Genomic DNA, 25,203 nt, shown 5'->3' with positions numbered 1-25,203 from the left:
TGTTAAGGATGCCCTAATATCATGAAAACTCTGTTCAGAGCAGGTTCACTTTTAACGAAAAATCTCACTCAGTTTAGAGTTAAATTTGACGAGCGTGTATATTGGAAAATGTCAATAACATGCAATATATTTACGATATTTACCGTATTTACCCAGGTCACCGTTTTTATTGTACTCCAAAATGCAGAACTTACACTGCTTTTAATTTCATACAAAGAATTATTTGCTGTAAGGCTTGATCATGTCACACTAGTCTGTGAGTCAAGTAGCTGTACCTTGAAACCAGGCATGTGTCAAACGAAATGCTTATCTTGATAATAGGATAATACCTACGTATTTAAATGCGATAAATCATTGCTGGTTTAGCAAAGGCAATATTAATCTGCATCATTTCTGAAACTAACGTTTTGCGAATGCCGGCAGTTATCCGTGGACAATTTAGCAACATCTAATACCCAAAATGATAGGTGAGCAATACTGCCAATAACACCTGCTTTACGGCAATTCTTAGTTTTTTTTTGTTTTCAGAAACATGTCCTGCTTTTATTGAACATTCTCTGGTTCATTTCCGACAGCGTTTTGAATGGGACTGTGGTTTGTCTTGTATTGTAATGCTATTGGATCGTAAAGAAAAAATAAATTTTCTAGCTAATTTCGAGGAAATATGCAAGGCCGCAGCATTCAAAGAGAGGTTTTGTTTTCGAAATTTTTGTTTGAGCAGACATTCAAAATGATGTTTTTTTCAGTACATGGACTATCGATTTGTGCTATATCCTCAAGGATTTAGGTATAAAGCATAAATATCTTACAACCACTTTTGGAGCAAATCCAACGCATATTGGAAAAAAGTATTACAAGTGTTTCGACAAGGTCACTCAATGTATAAATTCTTGATTAACTACTAACAAGTATATTTATTTACACCAGGATCAGACACGCGTTAACCAGAAGTTTCAAAATGCAGAATCGGATGGTATTCCAATAGAAATTAGGTCTGTAGATTATGAGTATTTGATAATGCATTTAGCTAATCATGGCAATATTATACTATTAACGAATGCATCTCTACTTTACTGTGATCTTTGCAAAGCGAACAAGTTAACAATGGACCTAAGGTTGTACAAATTTTCAAAAACAAAAAAATAGGGTTTCTTATATTTTAATTTCAGATCTTGTTTCGGGTTGAAATCAGCTTATATGGGACATTATATTATCCTTTGTGGATATGACCAGAGGATTCGCAAATTTATTTATAGAAATCCGGCATTTAAAAATAGTAAGTTGTATCCACTATTTTATTGATTAATTCAACTCTGAGTATAATTTGAAATTTCTGAGAGCGGAGCATGTGTATGGTGTCTTATTAATCATTATGCAAACTTTCTTTCCAGAGGTATGCTTCATGTCTTTTGAGGCGATAGAGAGCGCACGTAAAGCCAGCGGAACTGACGAGGACATAGTACTTATATACGATAAAAAAACTGTGATTTAATTTGTGTAATTGGTTATTTTCCATAAAAATATTACCTTGCACCTTTTATTTAAATAAATTTTTGTATTCTTGAAATCAATTGATAGATTTTTTTTTTTCGTATATACTCAGTCATACCTAGTCAGCCTATACACCAGAGAGACGCCAAGACACTCACCGTTAAGGCAACTGTCAACATCAAAACGGGCGAGTTGTATTATTTTGCATTGCCGTTATCCGTTTTGATGTTGACAGTTGCCTTAACGGTGAGTGTCTTGTCATTTCTCTAATGTATAGGTTCGCTAGTCATACCTCACCTACTAAGACGTTAATTCTCAGAAGAACCTAGCGATGTAACTGGGATAAACGAATGGATGGAAATGGATAAACGAATACTCTTCGGATGTCCGGATATCCGGATACGGATAATCGAATAGTCGGATACTCGGACATCCGGATATTTACTATCCGGATATCCGCATGTTTTTCTGTCTTTTGAAGCCTTGTTAGATGAAACGTAACGCGAAAAATGGCTTTTTTCACAATCCCCCACCCCCTCGTAAATAACTATTTACATAATTCTCATTAAACTATGTTCGGATACCAAATCCGGATATCCGAAAATCCGAATATCCTGTCGGATAATATCAGGAATCTAGTTGAGAGTACAGACGGTGTTATAAACAGATACACATAGAGTGTGCAAAGTAAACAAACTCAGGAGTGTTACTTTTCGTACAGAATGTGTATTCACAATCTAACAGACATAACACGTCGAACAAATTTTCAATAAAATCATCGTTTGGATGATTCCAGTACTTTACGTTAGTAACACTAGCACCATATGCTGTCGTGTTCTCGCTGCGTCATGTATTTTGACATCAGCGCCAACGTTACTGCATGTGTCAAATGGGGAACTACAAAATATGTATGTGATTGCATGACAGCGCCCCAGACGACGTTCTCGCGCGAAGACTGTTATTCGATTGAAAATTTGAAATGAACGTTTTTTGTGGCGATGGAGCTAGCACAGACTAACAGACGTAACACTGGAACCTAGCTCCATCGCCACAAAAAACGATCATTTCAAATTCCCAATCGAATAACAATCATCACGCGATAACGCCGTCTGGGGCGCTGTCATGCAGTCTCATACATATTTTGTGGTTCCCCATTTGACACATGCAGTAACGCTGGCGCTGATGTCGAAATACATGACGCAGCGCGAACACGACAGCAGATGGTGCTAGTGTTACTAACGTAAAGTACTGGAATCATCCGAACGATGAATTTATTGAAAATTTGTTCGAAGTGTTATGTCTGTTAGTCTGTGGTGTATTGTTATCAGTATAATTGTTGTGAACCACGTACAATTATGGTTTGAACGGAAAATGTGTTCGTTATGCTCGTATTATGAGTGATGCATTGAAAATTTAAAAAAAAATGTATAAACAAGCTTTAAAACTCAGTTATATATCCTTACAAAGTTTCGGAATCTCATTACACTTTCTAGTGCGTATGAAAAGTCATGCGAAATTACATGTGATTATCAGAATTGTTTGGAATAGAATATTAGCAAAGGGTTGCCATATTGGGCAACCAACTTTATGCTAAAGGGTTGCCATAAATGGATACGACCTGTAAATGGCTGTGTTGCACAAGTGCTGCTGAATGCAATTTTGTTTGTGCAAAAACAATTCTTAATCTTCTACTTTATTCAATTGACATTTTGTCGAGATTTATTGAAAATTTGGTTTGATATATTTTCCTCTGTAGTTCATTCGTGCGCTTTAAAATCATTTTAAGCTGAGTATGAAGCTCACTGCATATGCACGAATGTTTTTTTTTTTTCAGAGATAAAAATATTTTATCAGGTTGGGCCCAAGGTGCTTCCTTTCTAACAGGTAATCTATCAGATTTACTATTTTAAAAATTAACCGTTCAGTTAGATAACTTTGTATGGTTGTCCGACTTTTCCTAGAAACCCATTTCCCAGAAAATAAAGTGTCGAAGGATTTTCCCCAGAATGAACCATTTTCCAAACCCCAGGATATACTAGTTACCAGAATTCTAAACCCCTGAAAGTACTAGTTACCAGAAAACCGTTCCCCAGAATGCAGTAATGCCCAGAAAACTATTCTCCAGCATCACCGTAACCAGAAAAAAAAACATTAGTATTCAGGTATTATACTGTTAACATTCTAAATTATTTAACATTTTTATGAACACTTGCGTACCTGACCCCTCCAAGGCCGAAAAAATGAAAATGCTTTTACCTGCCATTCCGCAAGATCTGAACCGAATTTGATCGAACCTTTTTCAAAAGATCACAAATTTATCATAGTTCTTTGGACACTAGGGGACATTTTTTCCGGATTTATCGAGGGGAACCGGGGGATAAGTGCCCTTCCAGAGACACAGGCTAAATTAAAAACGGTAGCGAAACCTTGCTTCAACATATCAAGCTTTAGGTTTTTGCAAAACAACACTATTATCGATCGGTATTTGGCCATTTTGTTTTAATTAGATAGTCGGATTTCCTCAGCCGTGCCAGTTCTGAATTGACTGTTTATCGATGACTGCAGCCCAAGCCGGGAAGCGTATTAACCCGGGAACGACGGGCGAGCGGACGGCCCACGGCACCACACGGCCGGACGCCACGAAGTGCGTTGAGGCAGAAGCGCCGGCAGGTCCACGGCGCGACACCCGCGCAAACTGAGAACACGCGCAGACCCGCGACCCGGCAGCCCCGTAGCCCGAGTCATCCCGGTCTTCAAAGCCAATCCTTATCCCGAAGTTACGGATCTAATTTGCCGATTTGCGGTAAGGGAATACCTACATTGATCTATCGACTAGAGACTCTAAACCTTGGAAACCAGCTGCGGACTCGGTACAAGCTGTTGATAGTTTGCGTGCTCCAGTTCAAGGTTCAAGAAGAGAATATCTACACAGCAATTTAATATCATGCTCTACCAGCCTGTCCGACCATATCTCACTATGAAAGACTTCCATGACTGTTAAACAGAAAACTCTTCCGATACCTCTTTTTGGCTTCTCGAAGGAAAGGATTCATGTTGCCATGATTACAAAGGCGCTACAGTTTCCGGTGTGCACGCCAATGCAAACGTAGACTCAACAAGCTCCGGAATTTGTAACCGGATTCCCTTTCGCTCGTTCAATATATACTAGTGGATTTTGCATCAACCCAGGAAAACAAACGAACCTGTACAGAGGTAATTTCTGCAGAGGGGCTGCCCCATGTGAATTAAGAATTAAGATAAGAAGGGGTATTTTAGATTTTTGGTCAAGGAGCCTGTGCATGGGCGTAGCCAGAATTTCGATTAGGGGGGTGAGCAAGTTCTTAAAAATTTTAGAAGTAAAAAAATGGTATTTTGAAAAATTGCAATAAATACTAGTAGTTAGTGATCAACACGGATTTGCCCGGTACTTTTGCCGCTGCAATGTCCTTAGTCAACTGAAAAACCTGTGCAATTCCACGCAACATAGGCCAAGCATTTCAATCAATTATTTTCGATCTGGCTGATACTTTACACAGATGTTTCAATGGGCTAAAAATGTCGTTTTGTGCTAACGTATGCGTTGAAAAAATGAACTTTTTTCGCATGGTGGTAAAAAAATAACTAAGACAGATAATTGAGTTTCATAAATTTCCTATGGAATGTAATTATGTTAGCTCACTTGCGAAAAAATCTACGATCTTGCGTGCCGCCTTCAGGCAGTTAACCGGAACATTCGCCGTGTAGGCATGTTATTTAATTCTTTTTTCGTTTTATTTATCAATTCCTCCTGAAATTTCGCGACAAATTTGTTGAAATAGATTATACGCTTCTGGCTTGCCAGAAATCCTCGATGAGACGCAACTTTGGAACGTTGGGCGGGTTCGCCAACTTGGGTACCACATTGACATTGAGCCGTTCCATCTCCTCAAACGATCGCCTCGAATAGTGAGCCGACTCTAGATCCGGCCAAAACACCGTGTATTCGACCTTATAGTATTTTTTGATAAGCGACGCAACTTCCAGCAGGTACTTTGTACTATAAATTCCCCCGTTCACGGCCAGTCCGGAGCGAAAGAAGAGCAGCTTTGACATCCCCTTCTCGCTGATTGTCAGCCACAGCAGCACCGTCTTGGGGAACTTGGTGAGTGAAAGAAATTTCACCTTAGTGCTTACTTCTTTCGTGGTGGAAGTAAAATACAAAGTGCCCTACCAGTCGTTGCCATCCAGGGTGAGACAGGTCTCGTCGTCCATCACCACCGCCACGTCGTGAATTGCCGGGAAAACCGATTTGACCATCTTATTCAGGCGCTGCCGATGCTTCATTGCCTGCAGCTCCGAGAATAGTGAACGGGTATTGGCCTAACATGTATGTCCATGTTCGCCAAACACTGTTTGATCGGTTGCACAGACCTTCAGGCCAAGCGCACGCAGCGATGTAACCACTTTTCCCTCGGTCTTCCTCTTCAGTATCCTTTGGAGCTTCTTGTCGCTCAGGGTCGTTGGCCGTCCGGAACCGGGCTTTCTTTCAATACTCTGATTGGTGTCCAATAGTGCCAAGATGTTGTAGATGCCGGAACGGACGTATCCGGTGTCCACGAACTGCCGCACGATGTTCGTTTTCGACGCGGCGGGGTACCGTTATTTAAACGCGCACATCAAATTTTTTCTGATTATTTAAACGCGCAAATCAATTTTTTCCATGGATTAATATGATTGTTGCTGCATGCGTCGTTCCGTCAGTGCGTGTAACCCATGAAAATTGGCAATTTTTGTCCATTTTTTTAGCGCAAACGTTATTAGAGTTATTGAAAATAAAATTCTGCACCAATGTCAACAATTAGGGGGGGGGACAACGCCCCCCCCCCCCTGCCCCCCTCTGGCTACGCCTATGAGCCTGTGGTCGACTTGTGATGTTACTTCAGCCAAAAACGATTACTGAAAGTTCTCTGATATTATGACTAGGACCTGGTATCAAGCGCTTACTCATTTACTCCATGAAAGAACAAATGTATTAGTTGACAAAAAGTTGATTCAAATGATAGAATCGTTAACACAAAACTTTTCAGCCTTTCAGCTCGATTTTCAGTTTTCTATGATTAATCACATATGTTATACATTTCAGATATACAAAAACTCAGTTTTAACAGATTTTCCATGTTAAAAAAGTAAGAATGCATACCTATTTCTTCGTTTTAGGATAACAGTTTTCTGGAAAACGGTATTTTCTGGGAAATAGTTTTCTGGGCATTGGTTCATTGCGGATAATAACTTTCTAGGGATTAGTACTTTCTGGGTAGCAGTTTTCTGGTGATTGGTACATTCTGGGATTTGGTTTTCTGGGGAAAAAGCTTCGGCGTTTTATTTTCTGGGGAATAGTTTTCGAGGAATTTTTATACAATCACTTTGTATCATTCATATCATACAAAGAGGAAAATAGAAATTTTACATTTCAGCAATTTAACTTTTATGTCAAACATTGTCGAATGCCTTTTCTATGTCTAGAAGAGAAGCTTCGGGGGAAAATCCTTCAGATTTATCAGTTCGAATCATATAAGCTACTCTAATAGCGAATTTCTTTATTCCATTGTGTGCGGGCAAAACTGCCGAGTAATAATAAAACATCAACTCCATTTAAGACGCAAGTAAGAAAGAGATGCCAGATAATTGTTTATGAACTTAGCACGTGCGGTGGTGGGTTGAAGCTGACAAATTTTACAGTGCGCTTCGGGCAGCACGGCAGGTCAAAACTGGGTCAAAATCGAGCGAATAAAGAAGGGTTTTGACAGCAGTTAGTGCGCTTCCAGGTCAAAACGAGGTGAGCTGGTGGAATAAAGAAATTCGCTATAAGTAACTGATGAGAAGTTTTAACGTACTACTTGAAGTGGTATCATCTTCGAGAATAGTTGTTAAGTTTCTCTACTTTACTAGATGGGCCATCTAAATGCTTAAAAAGGGATTATCCATGGTTCGGTAGGTTTTTTGACTCGTTTCATTCAAAGCGAAAATGCTGCACAAAAATTTATTTGCTACTACGCAATAATAACTTATTCTATTATTTAGAAATTAGATTCTACTGAATAGTTTTGTACATTGCATGATTATTTAAAAGAAGTAAACTTTTAATTCACCACATTGTAGTATACTTCAATCTGTGTTTCTTTATCCCAAAATAAGATAAACCAATTTTGTACGAACATAATTTCAAACACATTTCTACAATTCAATGTTATTCTTCGATACATTTTTTGGCTTGAGGCGTCGAAAGGATGATAAAATTTTAATTACAATTAAAGCACAATCACGGCCATTAGCGTCCCTTGATTTATATTTCTGCTGCTTCCAAGTGTTGTTTGTGTTTCAGAAGAATTTCTAACAGTTGTGATAGGTTAAGTTATGTAATATTGTAGTGGATCAGGCAAATTACATATTCAAGATGAAAAAGTCATATTTGCCTGTTAATTTGATTGAGACGTTCAGCTTCGTAATTTTGGAACGCCTTATAATATCTATTTCAGTACACTCTAACACACTCTTAAACGTAATATCACGAACAACTATAAAATACAACAGCAGCTGTTGGAAGTTTACTCGTTACCAAATGTTTGTTCTTCAACTTTTTCAGAATCGTTACTCAGATCTTTGATCAAATGGTCAACGCAGTTTTTGGGGATAAGAGTGCCAACAATCTTCTGACCTTCTTTTGTTCTTAAACGAAGAACCTGCATACGATTTTGAGCGTTGACTCGAGTAGCTAGACTGTTTTCTACTCGAGACCAAACCGTCAAAACTGATCCGGATAACACGTAGTACGTTCTCCTTCTTAATCCAATCTAGGAAGGAAACGATGATAGAATATAGGTTAAATTAGAACTAACCAAACCTACCTCGCAATCTTGACCCATAGTCATGTACCGACACACTCCTTTCCAATAATTATGGGAACACGTATTCACAGATGCATCATACTGCTGACTCCAGTGTGATTCAGCGGCATCACTCAGCACCTTTTTGTATTTCTTCTCAAGCTCATCTAATGACTCTAGCTTCAACTGTAATCCTGTATTCGGTCGGTAGATCTGAAACATCATGTCTTTTTTGCTCTTCGATTCCGATTTTTTCTTTGAAGTATTGATGTTTTCTATCTCAACTGCAAGAATTGCTGCATATTTTTCATTGCGTGCTTGTTTTGATAAGTAAAAGCCTTCCTTTTCCCCACCTAAGTCAGCCCATCTAAAAATGAACAGATACCAGTGTGAAACTCTATGAATTATTATTCTAATAACGAATTTCTATATTCCCAGTGCCAACCCCAGTTGCAGCATAACTGCTATCAAAACGGTAAAACCCTTCTTCATTCGCTTGGTTTTGACCCAGTATTGACTTGGTAGCACCTCTAAAGCGCACCGTAAATTTACCACACCAGCAACAGGTCTCACGTCTGAGCTGCCGATTTGCAGGGACCGTTGCAGAATACCTTGAACAATTTGTTTGCCCTTGTTTTTCAGCTAGGTATCAAATTCTTCACTGAGTTAGGAGTTTTTTTTTCTAACAAGTGCGAGCCTGCTGAGCTCCATTAACAGCTAATGGGTGAAACGATGTCTCCGGCTTAGGTACATGCATATTTTAGCGTCTTGTTCGACTCGAAAGGCACCTGGGGATGTCGTGTTGGCAGCGTTGCCACTGACGAAACGAACATAAAAATTTGCGGCCTCCCGTGGCATGGAGAGCGAACTTGTAACGATAATGACATACACGGAACAGCCAAAACTCAGGACCGAAATCTGAAGTTCTACGAGAAGCTGAACAGCTCCCGTAAAGGCTTCATGCCGATATGTGCAGGAGCTTGGAAGAAAGGTGGAAGTAAAACTTCGACGAGCATCTAAACGGTGAGGTAGTAGAGCGCGAGGACGGTATGGTAATTAATCTTGGTGCACGAGCAGAAGACATCAGGATTCCAGCCCCCGATCTCCTGGAGGTGAAGCAGGAGAATGGCCGGCTGAAAAATAATAAAGCTGCTGGAGTGGAAAACATCCCAGTGAGTTATTGAAATACGGCGGAGAAACAATGTCAAGGTTTGCGATAAATAACGAGTACCGGAGGAGTGGATGGAGGGTACAGTGTGTCCCATGTACAAAAAGAGCGACAAGCAGGAGTGCTACAATTACCGGGCAATCACTCTGTTGAACGCCTTCTACTCTCCCAAATACTCTGTCGGCGACTATCACCATTTGCGAAGCAGTTCGTGGGGCACTACCAGACGAGATTCATGGGTGTCCACGCCACCACGGTCAGATATTCGCGGTTCGGCAGGTTATGCAGAAATGCCGCGAATACAAGCTGTCCACACACCACTAATTTATCCATTTGAAATCGGCATACGACACAATCGATCGAAACTCGACTATTATATATAATAATAAATTATATTATATAAAATATAATATAAAGCAATAACATCTCCGACTGTAAAAAGTCAATTGAAAAGTGAGTTCGGACACACGAACAATGTAACATTTGTTAATAATTTTCTTTTCGATATCATTAACGAGCAACTGAGTTTTGATCTCGTTCAAATCATTGTACTCAAAATATTATCAAAAAGAACCGTGAGTACGATGAGCAAGTGCTCGCCAGTGCGGAGAACAGTTATGCGAGAAACGTCATATTAAATTGTTTTAGAACAGCCACCAATGTCAGAGGCAGAATGGCAACCTGTTTACTGCTAAAACGACGGTTGTGGGGAGGTTTGGTATCTACAAGAAGGGCCATCGACTCGACTGCAGAAATTGAAGAGGAATCATGGTGCTGAATTCAAAAAGCGTACAAAAACTCGTTGGATGGACTCAAACAAGAGAATGTGGCGTCAAACCTACTATTCAACATTGCCTTGATTCAACATGCGCTAATGTTTGGTTTTCGTGTATCCGTTTACGAACCAATTTCGAACCAGTCAGATTTTTTCATGCATTGCAACTTAGTTGGAGTGTAACGAACATTACTGTATTTCAGAGAATCCCACGTTTTCAGAAGCTGTTCAGCGTGTGGACAGCTTAATGCGACATTTCAGTGAGGATTCGACACAAGTGATCAAATTGAAATCAATTAGATCGACTATAATTGAACACAAATTGGGCAAACGTGCAATGTGATTATGTATATTTGTTATTTATCTGAATCTAAAATAACAAAATTGAAAATATTGAATTTATTTTCAGTTGATTAAATATTTCGCTCATTCAGTATTCCCTCGCAAAACTTGACAGAGAGACATTAGCTTCAAAAACCACGTGTAGTTTGACGCAAAACTGCTTTTTAATTGCACTTTCGTGCAACTAACGGACGTGCAATTAAACGCAGTGCAACTAAATCGCGTGCAATTAGCGAACGAGTGCTGTATAAGAAACATACAGCTTTTAGTAAAATGGTTAGACAATATATAATTTCTTTGTGCAACCTATGTGTATCAATTGCGCTTGTAGTTACCAAAAAAAAAACAAAGTTTGACGTATTGTTCAAAGTTAACAATTAATTTCCGCAGAAATAGGTTTCTCAAAGAACTGTCAAAATACTAATTAATAATTCCAAAATAAATCTTGGTTTACACCATCTACGCCATTAAAACATTCCTGATAATCATAGTCGCACCGTACCTTTTCACAAAACCGAAACCTAAAACTTAAAAAATATCTACTTACTTATCGATAGCCTCTTGCCAAATCATTCCTCTTTCGACCTGTACTGTATGTAATTCAATTGGTGCCACACCTGTTGAATGTTTTCTCATAAACTTGGTGATTTTTACACGAGTTACATTCTCTCCGCTGGCTCCCAAATCTGAATGAGATAAATGATATTAGTTACTCACCAACTACACAAGTTTATTTTGTGATATACCTAAAATTCCCAGATCAAATCGACCTCGTTTTTTGGCTTGCTCGATAATGGCCGCCAATGTGTCAGTGAAATATTTAAACAGTCGATTCTGCAATTCCACAGGCATTCCCAATATTCTATTCAGGAATTTTGAAATATTGTTATAGTCTTTATCTAAACTCAAAACACCAGGCATTTGTTCGCTATTCACGATCAGTCCAACGCCAACAAGTGCTCCGGCTATGTCTTTGAAAAAATCTCCTATGTAGTCGCTAGGTGGTGGGACTAAGGGTTGTTCATAGCCCATTATCGTCTTCATGACTGACTCCAACGCGGATCGACCATACTTGTTATCTATATTAAATTGTGACAAATCACGAGTTTCTGTGGCTCGTCGATCGCCGTGAGTTAGAGCACCAAGTGATTCGAGCCTTTTTGCTACAGTTGAAGCAAATCGCCGCTCTCCTGCCAAATCGGAAATAAGAAACATATACTCTGGGGCGTTCACCTGATTGGATCGATGCGTGCGACCAAACTGTTGAATAGCTCGATCAGCTGACCATGGCAATTCAAGCGTTATATGAACACGTCTTCGCTGATTACGAACCCTTCGATCGCTTTGTAGCGATATACCACTCGATGCTGCCTCAGATATAATTGCAACATCCTTCTCTCCATCCATGAAACGTTTCTTTTCGGTGATGTTAAGTGTTTCTAATGGTACATCCTGTTCCGATCGCGATTCATATTGAATGGATCCATCGTCACTTTGTACGACACGCCCTTTTCGACCTGTCATTTCGGCCACATTTTCGGGACCACCCAATTCATCTATTAACTGATCAAGTGTATTGGCTGGTAATCTTGATCCCAGTTTCTCGATTTTTCCCAAAAGTTCATCTTTCATTTGACATGCTCGCTCAATTGCGTCTTTTGGTGGCGGTCCTAGTTGTATGGACATCCCATTACTTGCTTGTATCGTCATGGGTTTAGTTTCAGTCTGTCTCTTCGAAAGGTGAGCTTGTATTTTGTCTTGCGTAGAGACAGGTTTTTTCTTGGGAGTCTTTGGTTTCCTAAGTTTAGCTTTACTTGTCTTACCAACCCATGGGTCGTCGTCACTATCGGACCCGGAGTAAAATGGATTATAATCGCTACTGCGGGCACTGTCGGAATCGTGAGCACTTCCTTCGTGTTCACTATCGGATGCCTTAGCATCAGAATCATGAGAGTCGCTGTTCGAATCATCGTCGGATGAGTTACGTCTAGGCTTTTTTACTTTAGATGATGTTACAGTCTTAACAAAGGAATTCTTACGTTTAAGGTCGGCACTGCTAACCGAAGGTTTTGAGTTTATTTCCTCTAATATACATTCAAGCTGGGTCTTTTTTGGCACTTCAAGACCAAGCAAGCGATTAATACGGCTTCGGTCCGGTGCAGGAAAATGTTTTTCCACCAACGACTGAAAAACGCCCCTGTAAAAATTATATAAAAAATATACACGGTTTAGTTTTTACAAAACGATAAACCTAAATTAAAAATGTTAACTTAGCGTGATAGTTAACCTTGATGTATAAGGTGCTCAATTAACAAATACATAAACTCGAACCACCCATGAATAAAAAGCTACTTTCAGTTTTAGATCTATTTTCAACTAGTATTCGGCAGCGTCGATACGTTGTAAGATTTTTCAGATGGTAAGAAATGAGGTGTAAACGTCTTTCTTGAACATTGAACTGTGTTGTGCCGTGTTAATATACATTTTGAAAAAAAAAACTGTTATAAATCAATAAAACTAAACATGCTTCTCTACATTACAGTTCTATCAGTCTTAATCGGATGCTATTTTTAATTCTGATCAAACATTAATAATACTACGCAATATGATTAGAATTTAGAATTTCGGCTCAGAAGAAGGTTGATAGTGATCAAAGTATACAATAGAGATGATAAAATATTCTGAAAAATAACGAAATAATTTAAAATTTTTCAGCAAATCGAAACAACTTCGGAATCGTGACCATCTCTTAATTGAAACTCGGTACTTTTTATTAGTGTTGTAGAAAATACATTGTTTTGTGGAACAAACTTTTATGCATATTGTACGGCAAATTGTATGCAATGGCGAGTACGTCACATAAAGTGAAACAGCAGATCATGTTTAGTGGGAAAAACAAAATGAATAATAACAATACTTTTAGCAAATTTCTTTATTCCACCAGCTCACCTCGTTTTGACCTGGAAGCGCGCTAACTGCTGTCAAAACCCTTCTTTATTCGCTCGATTTTGACCCAGTTTTGACCTGGCTTGCTGCCCGAAGCGCACTCTAAAAATTTTCAGCTTCAACCCACTACCGCACGTGCTTAGTTCGTAAACAATTATCTGGCATCTCTTTCTTACTTGCGTCGTAAATCGCGATGCCGTTTTATTATTGCTCGGCAGTTTTGCCCGGACGCAGTGGAATAAAGAAATTCGCTATTTGTTCAACGCACACACTTTTTTTTTATTTTTTTTTAATAGGGGGGAATGTTTGTAATGATTTATTTATGTACTGATATCTATTCAGAATTAGTATTGTGTGTTCTGCCACAAATGGTGACATTTCAACACTATTATATATATATTTGTACGCTTTTTTATATTATTGAATGTTATTAGCTTTCGCAGTTAAGTTAATGTAATTGTAGGGAAATTATTGAACCTACTTGTCAAGGAAAAAAAAGGAATAAAACAAAACTTAAAATAAACTTAAAACTATCTTACTGACTATAAAGTGAGCTAATCGTTGCAATTGAGGATTGCAACGATTTTTGTCAGAATTTGTTGATAATTTGGCTTGACATATTTTCTACATTAGTGAGCCTATGCAGCTCGTTCGTGCTAAACCAGGGAGGACGCTTCAAAATCATTTTCAAAAGTTTATTCTGAATCCTTTGAAGTGTCTTCTTCCTGGTTGTACAACAACTTGTCCAGATGGGAACTGCATATAACATTGCTGGCCTAAAAATTTGTTTGTAAATTAACAGTTTATTCTTGAGACAAAGTCTAGAATTCCTGTTGATAAGAGGATATAAACATTTGATATACTTATTGCACTTTGACTGGATATTTTCAATGTGCTCCTTGAAAGTAAGATTCTTATCATAAATAAGCCCTAAATATTTAACTTGATCAGACCAATTTAAGGCCACACCGTTCATCTTAATAACGTGGTTATGGGTGGGTTTGAGAAATGAAACTCTTGGCTTATGAGGAAAAATAATTAACTGTGTTTTAGAAGCATTAGGGGAAATCTTCCATTTCTGCAAGTATGAAGAAAATATATCTAAACTTTTTTGTAGCCGACTGCATATAACACGAAGGCTTTTTCCTTTTGCGGAAATGCTTGTATCGTCACAAAACAGAGATTTCTCACAACCTGGTGGTAAATCAGGAAGATCAGAAGTAAAAATGTTATATAAGATTGGGCCCAAGATACTGCTCTGAGGCACACCAGCTCTAACAGGCAATCTATCAGATTTACCATTTTGATAGTTAACCTGAAGAGTGCGGTCAGTTAAATAGCTTTGTATCATTTTTGTAAGGTAAAGCGGAAAACTGAAATTTGACATTTTAGCTATTAAACCTTTATGCCAAACACTGTTGAATGCCTTTTCTATATCTAGTAGAGCTGCTCCAGTCGAATAGCCGTCAGATTTATTAGTTCGAATCATATTTGTTACTCTAAGTAACTGATGAGTAAGAGTCCGCTTTGTCAAGCGGATGGTCGTGGGTTCGAATCTTAGTAGAACCAGGCCATCCGATGTCAAAAAAGGACTAAAGCATGGGTTTATTCTCAAGCTCCCCACCAGTTACCCTTTCTTTACGCTGAAATCTACAATACCTTTGCGTGACTTTCTCTTAACAAAATAAGTCCCTCTTATCGATAAAACTGGCCAGAAGGACGCACGACGAAACTTCTCCAGGGAATTATAATTGGTTATATTTGGCAAGAGGAACGAGTATCGGTATAGTAGAATAGTAAGCGTGTAAGGAAGAGTATCATATTACACACAAGCACTGATGAACAATAATAATAAGCATGCCACTTCTCAATAGCGGCATTGATATTAACAGAAATGCGGGATACAGCAGACACCCGGGCATATCTCACAATAGATCTACGATTCTGGTCGCAGTGAGGAAGTCCATACAGGAAAAAAAAACTGATGAGTAGTGGAATGCCCATGGCGAAAAGCAAACTGCTCATTTGCGAAAATTGAGTTCTCATTAATATGTGTTATCATTCTGTTGAGAATTATTCTTTCAAAAAGTTTGCTAATAGAGGAAAGTAAACTAATTGGTCGATAACTTGATGCCTCAGCTGGATTCTTCTCGGGTTTTAAAATTGGAGTGACTTTGGCATTTTTCCATTTCGTAGGAAAATGTGCTAGTGCAAAGCATCTGTTAAAAATTTTTATCAAGAAATTTAAAGAGTTTTCGGGAAGTCTTTGAATAAGGATATAGAAAATCGCATCATCTCCTGGTGCTTTCATGTTTTTGATTTTTTTGAGAATAGTTCGCACCTCATTCAAGTTTGTTTCCAATACCTCTTCAGGAAGAAATTCTTGGGTGGTGATCTGATCATACTTTTGGTTTACTTCATTTTCAATAGGACTTACTACGTTCAAATTGGAGTTATGAACGCTCTCAAACTGCTGACAAGTTTTTAAGATTTTTGTTCATTCATTAGAAAAATGCAATCACCATCTTTAAGGACTGGAATGGGCTTCGAAGGTTTCTTAAGAACCTTCGAAAGCTTCCAGAAAGGTTTTGAATAAGGTTTTAGTTGTTCAACTTCTCTCATGAAATTCTCATTTCGCAAAAGAGTGAATCTATGTTTAATTTCCTTTTGCAATTCTTGAAAAATAATTTTCAAAGCAGGATCACGGGATCTTTGGTAATGACGTCTCCATATGTTCTTCAAACGTATAAGAAGTTGAAGTTCACTGTCAATAATTGGTGCATTAAATTTCACTCGAGCCTTAGGAACTGATAAATTCCGGGCATTGAGTATTAAGCTGCTAAAATTATCTAATGCTCTGTCAATGTCAGCACTGTTTTGTAAAATAATATCATCATTCAAATTTTCTTCGATCGTAGAACGATATCTATCCCAATTAGTCTTGTGATAATTTAACACAGATCTAGTGGGATTTAAAATAGTTTCATGGGAAATAGAAAATGTTATGGGAAGATGATCAGAATCAAAGTCAGCATGAGTTAATAAATCACTGCATGAATGACTTTGATTTGTTAGTACCAAATCAATTGTAGATGGATTCCTAATAGAAGAATAACATGTAGGACCATTTGGAAATAAAACTGAATAAAATCCAGCCGAGCAATCATTAAACAATATTTTTCCATTGGAATTGCTTTGAGCATTATTCCAAGATCGATGTTTCGCATTAAAATCACCGATGATTAAAAATTTAGATTGATTTCTTGTGAGTTTTTGCAAATCTCCCTTGAAATAATTTTTTCGCTCACCAGTGCATTGAAAAGGCAAATACACTGCGGCTATAAATAAAGTGCCAATACTTGTTTCAATTTCAATTCCCAAACTCTCGATTACTTTGGTTTCAAGATGGGGTTAAACACGATGTTTTATTCGACGGTGGATAACTATTGCAACTCCACCACCGGCAACATCAATTCTATCAAACCTATGAACCATGTAATTTGGGTTCTTTTTTAGTTTAATATTTGGCTTTAAAAGCGTTTCAGTCACAACTGCAATATGCACATCGTGGACTGTTAAAAAATTGAAAAATTAATCCTCTTTCGCTTTTAAAGAGCGAGCATTCCAATTTAGAAAATTTACAGCATTATTTAAAACCATTGTTGAATTTCAATTTCATAACAATATTAGTTGTAAATTTTATACCTTCTTGAACAGCCTCGTACATCGAGTTACAGTTCAACAAAACGGACATTAGCTGCCGCATGGATTGTTGTAGGTATTCAATCTTTTCTGGAGTTGGACTACCTAAATCAATACTGGCTGACTTTTCAGCACCAAACACGAATGGTTTGTTACTGTTTGAATTTGAAATATTACCTGTAAGGCATATGAACAGCCTGGTGTTGCCTGAACAGGATTTTTTGTCTGAAATTTGTTATCTGAATTTAAATTATTACCTACAGACACACCTGCTAGTGAAAGTGCTGGTGATGCCTGAACAGTATTGAAAGTCTTTTGTATACCCACATTGACAACAGGTTGCTTAGAATTCCTACGTTGTCTGGAAGCAATAATTTTTGACCTTACAGGACAATTAAAGAAATTAGATTTGTGATTTCCCCCACAATTTACACATTTGAAACTATTGGTGGTCTCTTTCACGGGGCAGATATCTTTCGTGTGACCAGCGTCACCACAAATCATATATTTTGCCGCCATATGGCAGTTTCGAGTTCCATGACCATAGGCTTGACAATTCCGACGTTGACTAAGATTATGGATTTCTCCATGTCTCTTGAAATTTTCCCACTTTATTCGTACGTTAAATAAAACACGTGCTTTTTTTTTAAACATTTCAAATTATTTACTTTGGTACGATCAAAATGTACTAAGTAATTTTCCTGGCGTATTCCAGTTTGATTAATTTTGGCATTTGCCTTTCGTTTCATCAAAATTACTTGGTTGGGAGCAAAACCAAGTGATTCTGACAAACATTCTTTAATTTCCTCAATATTTTGGTCATTTGAAAGACCTTTTAAAACAGCCTTAAACGGTCTCTCGTTTTTGGCATCAAAAGAATAAAATTTATACATCTTTTCAGTCAAATACTGTAAAAGATGTTTATGGCCATCAAAAGATTCGGCCAAAATACGAATTTCGCCTTGGCGGCCAATCTGAAAATTAACTTTCACATCCGACAGAAACGATGAAAGCTCTGATCGAAATGCTTTAAAATAACGCACACACTTCTTCCATAAACTCATATGACCAGTATATATATATTGAACTGATATTTCAAAATCTAAACAGATTACGGATGAGAATACCCCGGTGAAGAGATGTTATACTTTATATTTATAAGATATGGTAAATATGAGTTATTTTTTCACCTTTCATGTTAAATATTTCCTCAACTAGAACCGAAATATTGGATTCACTACTTCATCACTACTCATAGTAGAGTTTATAACCGCTGTTCAAATGTTTTGGATCCTTCACATTCAAAAAGTTTGCCAAAAAGTATACCTACTTACTTTGCAGTTGACACAAAATCCGTCAGTTCTCCATCGTCTCTATCCAGCTGCTCTAGTGTTCTGGCTTCACCAGTGGACTGTAAACCTATTACTACGCACTTGCCGTACTTAATCGCTTCACGGGCCACTTTAACTGCATGGTTTACTTTGGAAGCAATACATAAATATTTGAAAAATCGTTGATGGGCTGACCAGAATTGACCCCACATGGTTTTTTTCATGCGATTCTCAGCATCAATAAGCTCTGCTGCTTCTGTGAACTTCTGCATAGCTAACACCCACTAGATAAGTTGTAAAAAAGGCAAAAATAAAGTTCTAATTAGTATAAAAATGTCAGCGTAGATGAGTAAACAATTACCAAGTCAACCGACTCATCATAAACCTGCTTAAATTCACGTGTAAGCGGTACTTCTTCGATCTTAAACGTAACTCCGTGAAAGCTCAGTTGTCGCGCAATGTACATTCCTCGTAGCTTCATGTCCATGGCAACAATTTCCATTGCACCAACACCCCTAAATACGATTAAATACGTTAGTTTAATTACGATATCACTTTCATATATATATATATACCTCTTCTCAACAGCCGCTATAAAATCCATAAATGTGTTAAACGGGGTTCCCTGACCCCAAATTCCAAGTCGCACCATGTAAGCCATATTACGAGGTTCAGAAGCACCAGTCGCAGACGCGTAAACAACTCGGGCCTTGGGGAGTTTGTTTTGCAATTCCAGGGCTGTTAAACCAGTCTTCGTGGGTTTACTAGAACCAACTGGACACAGATTTTTTGCCTTGTGACACTCATCAAATACTATCACACCATCGAAATCCTCACCACACCACTGTAACAATTGTTTTAGGCGTGTTTTGTATTTACCAATAGTTACACTTTGCGATTCTCCTATTAAAGCCGAGTAAGTGCCAAAAATTACACCTTTTTTGGTACTGTTGTTCTCCGAAGAATTAATTTTGGCGTATTTAAACTAAAATGTTTAATTACTCATTATGCATTATGCTCATTATCATAAGTAGTGTTCGAAAGTATTAACCTTGTTTAATGCGTGGACTGTAATTCTTCCTGCACCAATATCACGTAGGTCTCGTTCAGCGTCATAACGCAGATCATTAGATACGGATATCCATATGGATTTTTTGCGACCTTTCAAATAATTTTCGTAGATTATTCCAGCTATTGTCCGTCCTTTCCCAACACCGGCACCATCTCCCACGAGGAAACCGGCGCGCGATCCGTCTGGTAGTAAATGTTCGTGCGCTTGACTTGCATATGTAATAGATTCAAGCTGCAACGCGCTAAGTTGGCCAGAATTGATGGCTTCGGGAGGAATTGAAAGTTTATAATACACGTCGCAAGGTTCAACAGAGGACAAAGAAGCTGTTTCAACCACAGGATCAGGATGCTTCTTGCCGATTTTTACTGAAATAATGTGATATTCATTGTTTTGCAATATATGTTTATCTCAAGATGAAAAAAAAAAACATACATTTTGCAGGCCAGTACTCCGCGTAAGTTTCTGCGACACCCATTTCTTCTTCCTCCGCTTCTTCTTCTTCAGGAACTTGATTTAACTGTCGAAGTAAAAAAAAAAATATTTTGTTGTTTAAAGTGTTACCGATATACTTGAAAAAAAAAAAAAAAATATTACTCAGTAAACTGCATGGATTTGTGACTTTTCAAATAATTGATCTATTGTAAATTCAAGAATAAAAGAAAATCATGAAAAAACATGCTACGTCATTTTAGTATGTTTCCTAACTTCAGAACCAGCTGATATAGGGTAAACGACGGCTTGGGCAGTGGCACCTATTTTATTCAGTCGAAATACAGGCCACAAACTCTTGAATTTTGATTAATATCGAAAATTTTAATGATGAGAACGAAGACTATGATGAACTAGCTGTTTACGAATACATAAATATCATTCAATATAGAAAAATCTTTGAAAAAACATCAAACGAAAAAAAAATCAAGAAAAACTGCAGCTATTCAGGCACTATTCGGGTGCTGAAGAAAATCTCTTGCAAAACAGATGCAAACTGTTTAGAATAGGTTCGATGTGATTGGAGAATTTGATCTCGATGGGGAACTTTCAATGATTATTGTTAAATTTTGCTAAATCGGTTTTAGAATCTGAACCTGACAGAGCTGACAGAGAACAAATTGTTATACTTATGTTTGTATTTCGCCTTGAGGATTTCGTGGCGGCTTCTTAAGCTGCTTAAAATATGTTCCCTACCCTACATTTGCGCGACTAAACATAGTGCTTACTTCTTACAGTAGTTAAATGCAGGCTTGTCCAAACGCACCACTAAACCACGTGAGTTTCAAGCTATACCATGGTGAAAATTTTCATAACCCTTCAGTGCCAATACAAAACGAAAACCCACAGTGTTCTCAATAAAACAGCCCTTCGGCAGCTTAGGCAAACACCGGTGTGAGTGTTTCCGACTTCGTGAATACACCTCGGGAGTCGGGAGTCCGCTACCTACACGTGTTTTGTCAAACGCTTTATTTTTGCGAATTCATGCCAAAAACTAAGGTTACTATTTTATAACAAAATGTTCACCAATGTCAGTATTGACGTAGGACTACGTCTTTGTTTTCTATACTAGATTACATTTTGTGAAATTGAAAATGAAACTGGCAAATGTTACGTCAGATTTCAAACGATTATAGCAAGCGAACGACTTAATGCATAATAGTCATTTATATGTCGGTGGATAGATAAAATGTGTAACAATTGTTTGATATAATGTTTAACATTGTTGCTTTACTGCTTAATGGTGAAAAAAGGTGAAAAGTTCCAAGGTCAAGCTTTCCCATACATTTCCCTCGCTATTGGCTTACTTCCCGAGCACGGATAACAATAACATGGACGGAATAAATTCCACTGCCTACATATTTTGACTCAACAAAGTTTTTTGTTCCGTTTGTCTTTCTCGAAACTGCGTGGCCACGCCCTCATAGCAAAAATATACGCTGAACTCGATGAAAAAGACTGCGTGTAGAAAACTCAGCTTCAGTCTAGTTTGTCATACAATAGCGAGTAGAGTATGGCTGTTAGAGGTACGCGACATTGAGAAACGAGAGCTGCATACGAGTCATCTTCCAGGCACTGCGGAACATGTTACCTTTATTTTGCATAGGGCAGCAACAGTCACCATCGTACGCTGCAGAATATTTAGCTGGCACAGCTACTGGAGAGCACAGCGGAGAGTAAACTTTATTATGCGCGGTCAAGCAAAACATTCAATGCTACTGATGGTGCGATTAACAGCGTCCTGTAGCACGAATTTTTAACTGAAGATTATGGAATCGGTTCTTTCCAGAACTATAGATGCTTGAATAGAAGAGTTATGTGAATTTTCGCAACTACTACTAGTGTAAAATTTTTATGTATTCATGTATCGTTAGTTTTACAATAACGACCATCATATATAAACGGTAGTGTTGCCTATGAACAGTTTATCGCAGCATATAATATATACATTTAGTCCTACGTCACCATTTCATACAACCCCTAGGGCTGTATACCTTGTAGTATTTCAGCTTAAAATGAGCAAAAAAACTATTTCTGTATTAAAACATACATTGGAAAGAGTGCTTTTCATTCACCGATTATTTGAACAGTTCGTTTTGTGACTTTACCATCATAAAAGTTCCATGCCACCCAATGTTTTTTTATTCTAGGGGGAGTTGGAAGCTTAAGTATTTATGATAAATATTAGTAAATATTAGTAAAAATGGTGACTTCTCAACACTGTTAGAAGATTGTAGTTTTAATTGTTAAGATTTGTTTGCTTGCGCAGTTAGGACTTATCATTCGTAGGGATTTAAACCTACTTGTCAAAAAAAGGGAAGTAAACTTACAACTAACTTAAATGCTAATTTATTGGCTTTAAAGAGAGCTTATCGCAGCAATTGACGATTGCAACAATTTTTGTCGAAAATTGTTAATAATTATATTCGACATAGCTTCTAATGTTACAACACCAGTAAGTCTATGTAATCCGAGTGTACCAAACCAAGGAGGACGTTTCAAAATCATTTTCAGAATTTTATTCTGAATCCTTTGAGGCGTTTTCTTTCTTGTAAAACAACAACTTGACCAGATCGGTACAGCATAAAGCATTGATGGTCTAAAAATTTGTTAGTAAATGTAAAGTTTATTCTTTAAACAAAGTTTGGAATTTCGAAAATGAGAGGATATAAACATCTCGTATATTTGATGCACTTTGCTTGTATACTCTCAATGTGCTCTTTGAAAATAAGTCATTATCGTAAATCAGTCCCAAGTACTTAACCTTGTCAGATCAACTTGAAATAACCCCATTCATCTTGACAACGTGATTATTGTTTGGCTTGAGGAAAGAAGCCCTAGTGGGAAAAAAAATATCATTTGAGTTTTAGAAGCATTGGGAGAGATTTTCCACTTTGCAAGGAGGAAGAAAAAACATTTAAACTTTTCTGCAATCGACTGCATATGACACGAAGACTTTTTTCTTTCTACGGAAATGCTTGCGTCATCGCAGAACAATGACTTTGTGCATTGAGACACACATGCTCTGACAGGAAATCGTTCAGATTTTGAATTCTGATAGACAACCTGCATAGTTCGATCAGTTAGATAATTTTTTTAAATTTTGATTAAATTTAAATTTTGGAAAATTAAAAGTTTTCAATTTCGCAATCAAACCTTCATGCCAAACACTGTCGAATGCTTTTTCTTTGTCTAAAAGTGCAGCTCCAGTAGAATAACATTCAGATTTGTTAGCTCGTATCATATTAGTAGCTCTGAGCAATTGATGAATAATGCAGTGCCCATGGCGAAATCCAAACTGTCCGTCTGCAAAAATTGAATTTTCATTGATGTGATGCCACCCAATGTTCTCGAAGCTCTTATTGGAGTGATCAGTGTGATATAGATACGAACAGAACTGCCAATGTAAAGACTTATCCTAAATGCTTTTTGTATGTTTTATCAGTGTTATGCGTAAAATTATAGGGTAATCGCTCCATTATTCATCTCAACAGCTAGGTGCACCTATATTCATCTTATTTCTCTCATTTCTCCAATTCACCATCAAATTTCTACAAATTTTGAAAGTTAATATAATTGCTTCTCAATTTTGTCAACTGGTTGACAGTTTTACGTTAAAAATATGGGAAAATTTGACGATAAATTGATCAAAAAGGCGTGATGAGATGAATATAGGTACTGAGATGAATATAGGAGCTATTACCATATAACTAGTACTGTTTTCTTGTTGTATAGCGACTATACACTGTACTCTCCTGTTGTTCCTGATTGAACAGGAACAAAAAAAAATCGAAGTTGATCGAAGTATGAGTAACTCGTCTCATTTGAAATACATGGGTGAATCGAGACAATTAGGGATCTATATTCTGCGGGATCGGATGATGTGTGTAGTTCGAGTTTCGGGGACACTCTCGAGTCCCTTCGAACCTCGAAGATGCAGTGGCAGGTCTCTATACAAAATTCGGAAAAAAAACCTAAAAGTCTTTTTATATAATTGGAAATTACATATTATTACAATTTTGGAGTGGTGAACTCATTTCTGATGTCAGAAAATGTCGAAAATAGCAATTTATGCACCTAAAGTGCCGTTAGACCTTTCTCATGATCAGGTTTTTGTTTTTGCTTCAATTTTGCTCAAAATTTTGATAGGAGAACTGCTCTTATATTCATCTCAAGACCTATATTCATCTCATTGCTCGGTGAATATTAGGGTGGTTCCCACACTTGTTCTTCATCAAAAATTTTAGAATCGCATTTTTTTTTTGTTTGGTTCTTAGGGTACTCCTTTCTGAATTAGGGTGGTGCAAAAATCATCTTAATTCAATTTATTTTATTTTGAAATTTTTTTTAGCTTTTAACCCATTTGACCAATTTAAGATCGTTCCTGCGACAAGTTAGAGGTCTTTTAAGGGAAATTATGAGATGGTATGATAGTTTATTTCAACGTCATTGAAAATATAAAAGACGATATGTTTTTTTCTCATTAATTCAACTTATTCTCTCTTTATACATCTTGCAGTACTGAAAGCGGTTTACAAGTTTATATAAAAATGCTTGAAACTACTGGAAAAAACTTCATGTATACTTCCCAGTCAATCATGTTATTTAAATATACGAAATTGAATATTTTACAACTGACCACCATACGTCTCCATAGTTTTATTTTCAAAATATCTCCCTATGAGCAAAGATGTGCAAAACGGGACCCAAAAATCTGAAAAGTACAATCAATTTCCCGTTGAATGTTGGTTATCCGATCGTTCCGAACTGTTTCACAAGATTGTACGGTAGAAATAAAATAGGAAATACATGGTTTTTCAGATTCCCTGCAATATGTTTTACCCAGAGCTTTGAAAAATCCTTTTCTAAAAAGACGCTTGAACGTTTTCTCGTTCAGTTACATGCTTTCCTTTTTGTGCGATCATTCGCTCATTTTCAACTTGTATCTGCAGCATGTTCAATTTCAAAGAACGGCTCAAAGCAGAGCGAATGTGGAACGAGCTGCGGGCAACGTTTGCTTCCGC

General features: G+C 37.5%; 2 protein-coding genes across 7 annotated transcripts in view; one reads left to right on the top strand and one right to left on the bottom strand.

The window, feature by feature from the left end:
* Nucleotides 1-85: 85 nt before the first annotated feature.
* Nucleotides 86-1,571, top strand: LOC129724441 (protein GUCD1). 3 transcript variants are annotated; one of them, XM_055679360.1, is made up of 7 exons: nt 88-467; nt 529-594; nt 649-691; nt 747-870; nt 928-1,115; nt 1,170-1,276; nt 1,392-1,571. In XM_055679360.1, exons 1-7 carry the CDS (start codon nt 461-463, stop codon nt 1,490-1,492), a joined length of 636 nt encoding a protein of 211 aa, XP_055535335.1. In that variant the 5' UTR covers nt 88-460; the 3' UTR covers nt 1,493-1,571. The 3 variants fall into 3 exon arrangements, with proteins under 3 accessions (XP_055535336.1, XP_055535335.1, XP_055535334.1); XM_055679361.1 differs by having other exon boundaries at nt 86-467; nt 529-691; nt 928-992; XM_055679359.1 differs by having other exon boundaries at nt 91-467; nt 529-691.
* A 5,925-nt stretch (nt 1,572-7,496) lies between these two features.
* Nucleotides 7,497-25,203, bottom strand: part of LOC129724437 (protein strawberry notch) — a 58,218-nt gene continuing 40,511 nt past the window's right edge. For all 4 annotated transcript variants that reach the window (XM_055679350.1, XM_055679352.1, XM_055679351.1 and 1 more), the window contains 9 exons: nt 20,123-20,207; nt 19,670-20,055; nt 19,194-19,603; nt 18,980-19,133; nt 18,622-18,902; nt 11,386-12,836; nt 11,187-11,325; nt 8,376-8,721; nt 7,497-8,321 (listed from right to left, as the gene is read on the bottom strand). In XM_055679350.1, the coding sequence (XP_055535325.1) occupies nt 8,076-8,321; nt 8,376-8,721; nt 11,187-11,325; nt 11,386-12,836; nt 18,622-18,902; nt 18,980-19,133; nt 19,194-19,603; nt 19,670-20,055; nt 20,123-20,207 (3,498 nt within the window). In that variant the 3' untranslated portion in view covers nt 7,497-8,075. The remainder of the gene's footprint in view (nt 8,322-8,375; nt 8,722-11,186; nt 11,326-11,385; nt 12,837-18,621; nt 18,903-18,979; nt 19,134-19,193; nt 19,604-19,669; nt 20,056-20,122; nt 20,208-25,203) is intronic.

This window comes from Wyeomyia smithii, chromosome 2 (genome assembly GCF_029784165.1).
Source record: "Wyeomyia smithii strain HCP4-BCI-WySm-NY-G18 chromosome 2, ASM2978416v1, whole genome shotgun sequence".
NCBI lineage: Eukaryota > Metazoa > Arthropoda > Insecta > Diptera > Culicidae > Wyeomyia > Wyeomyia smithii.
This window is presented reverse-complemented; position numbering and strand designations above follow the sequence as displayed.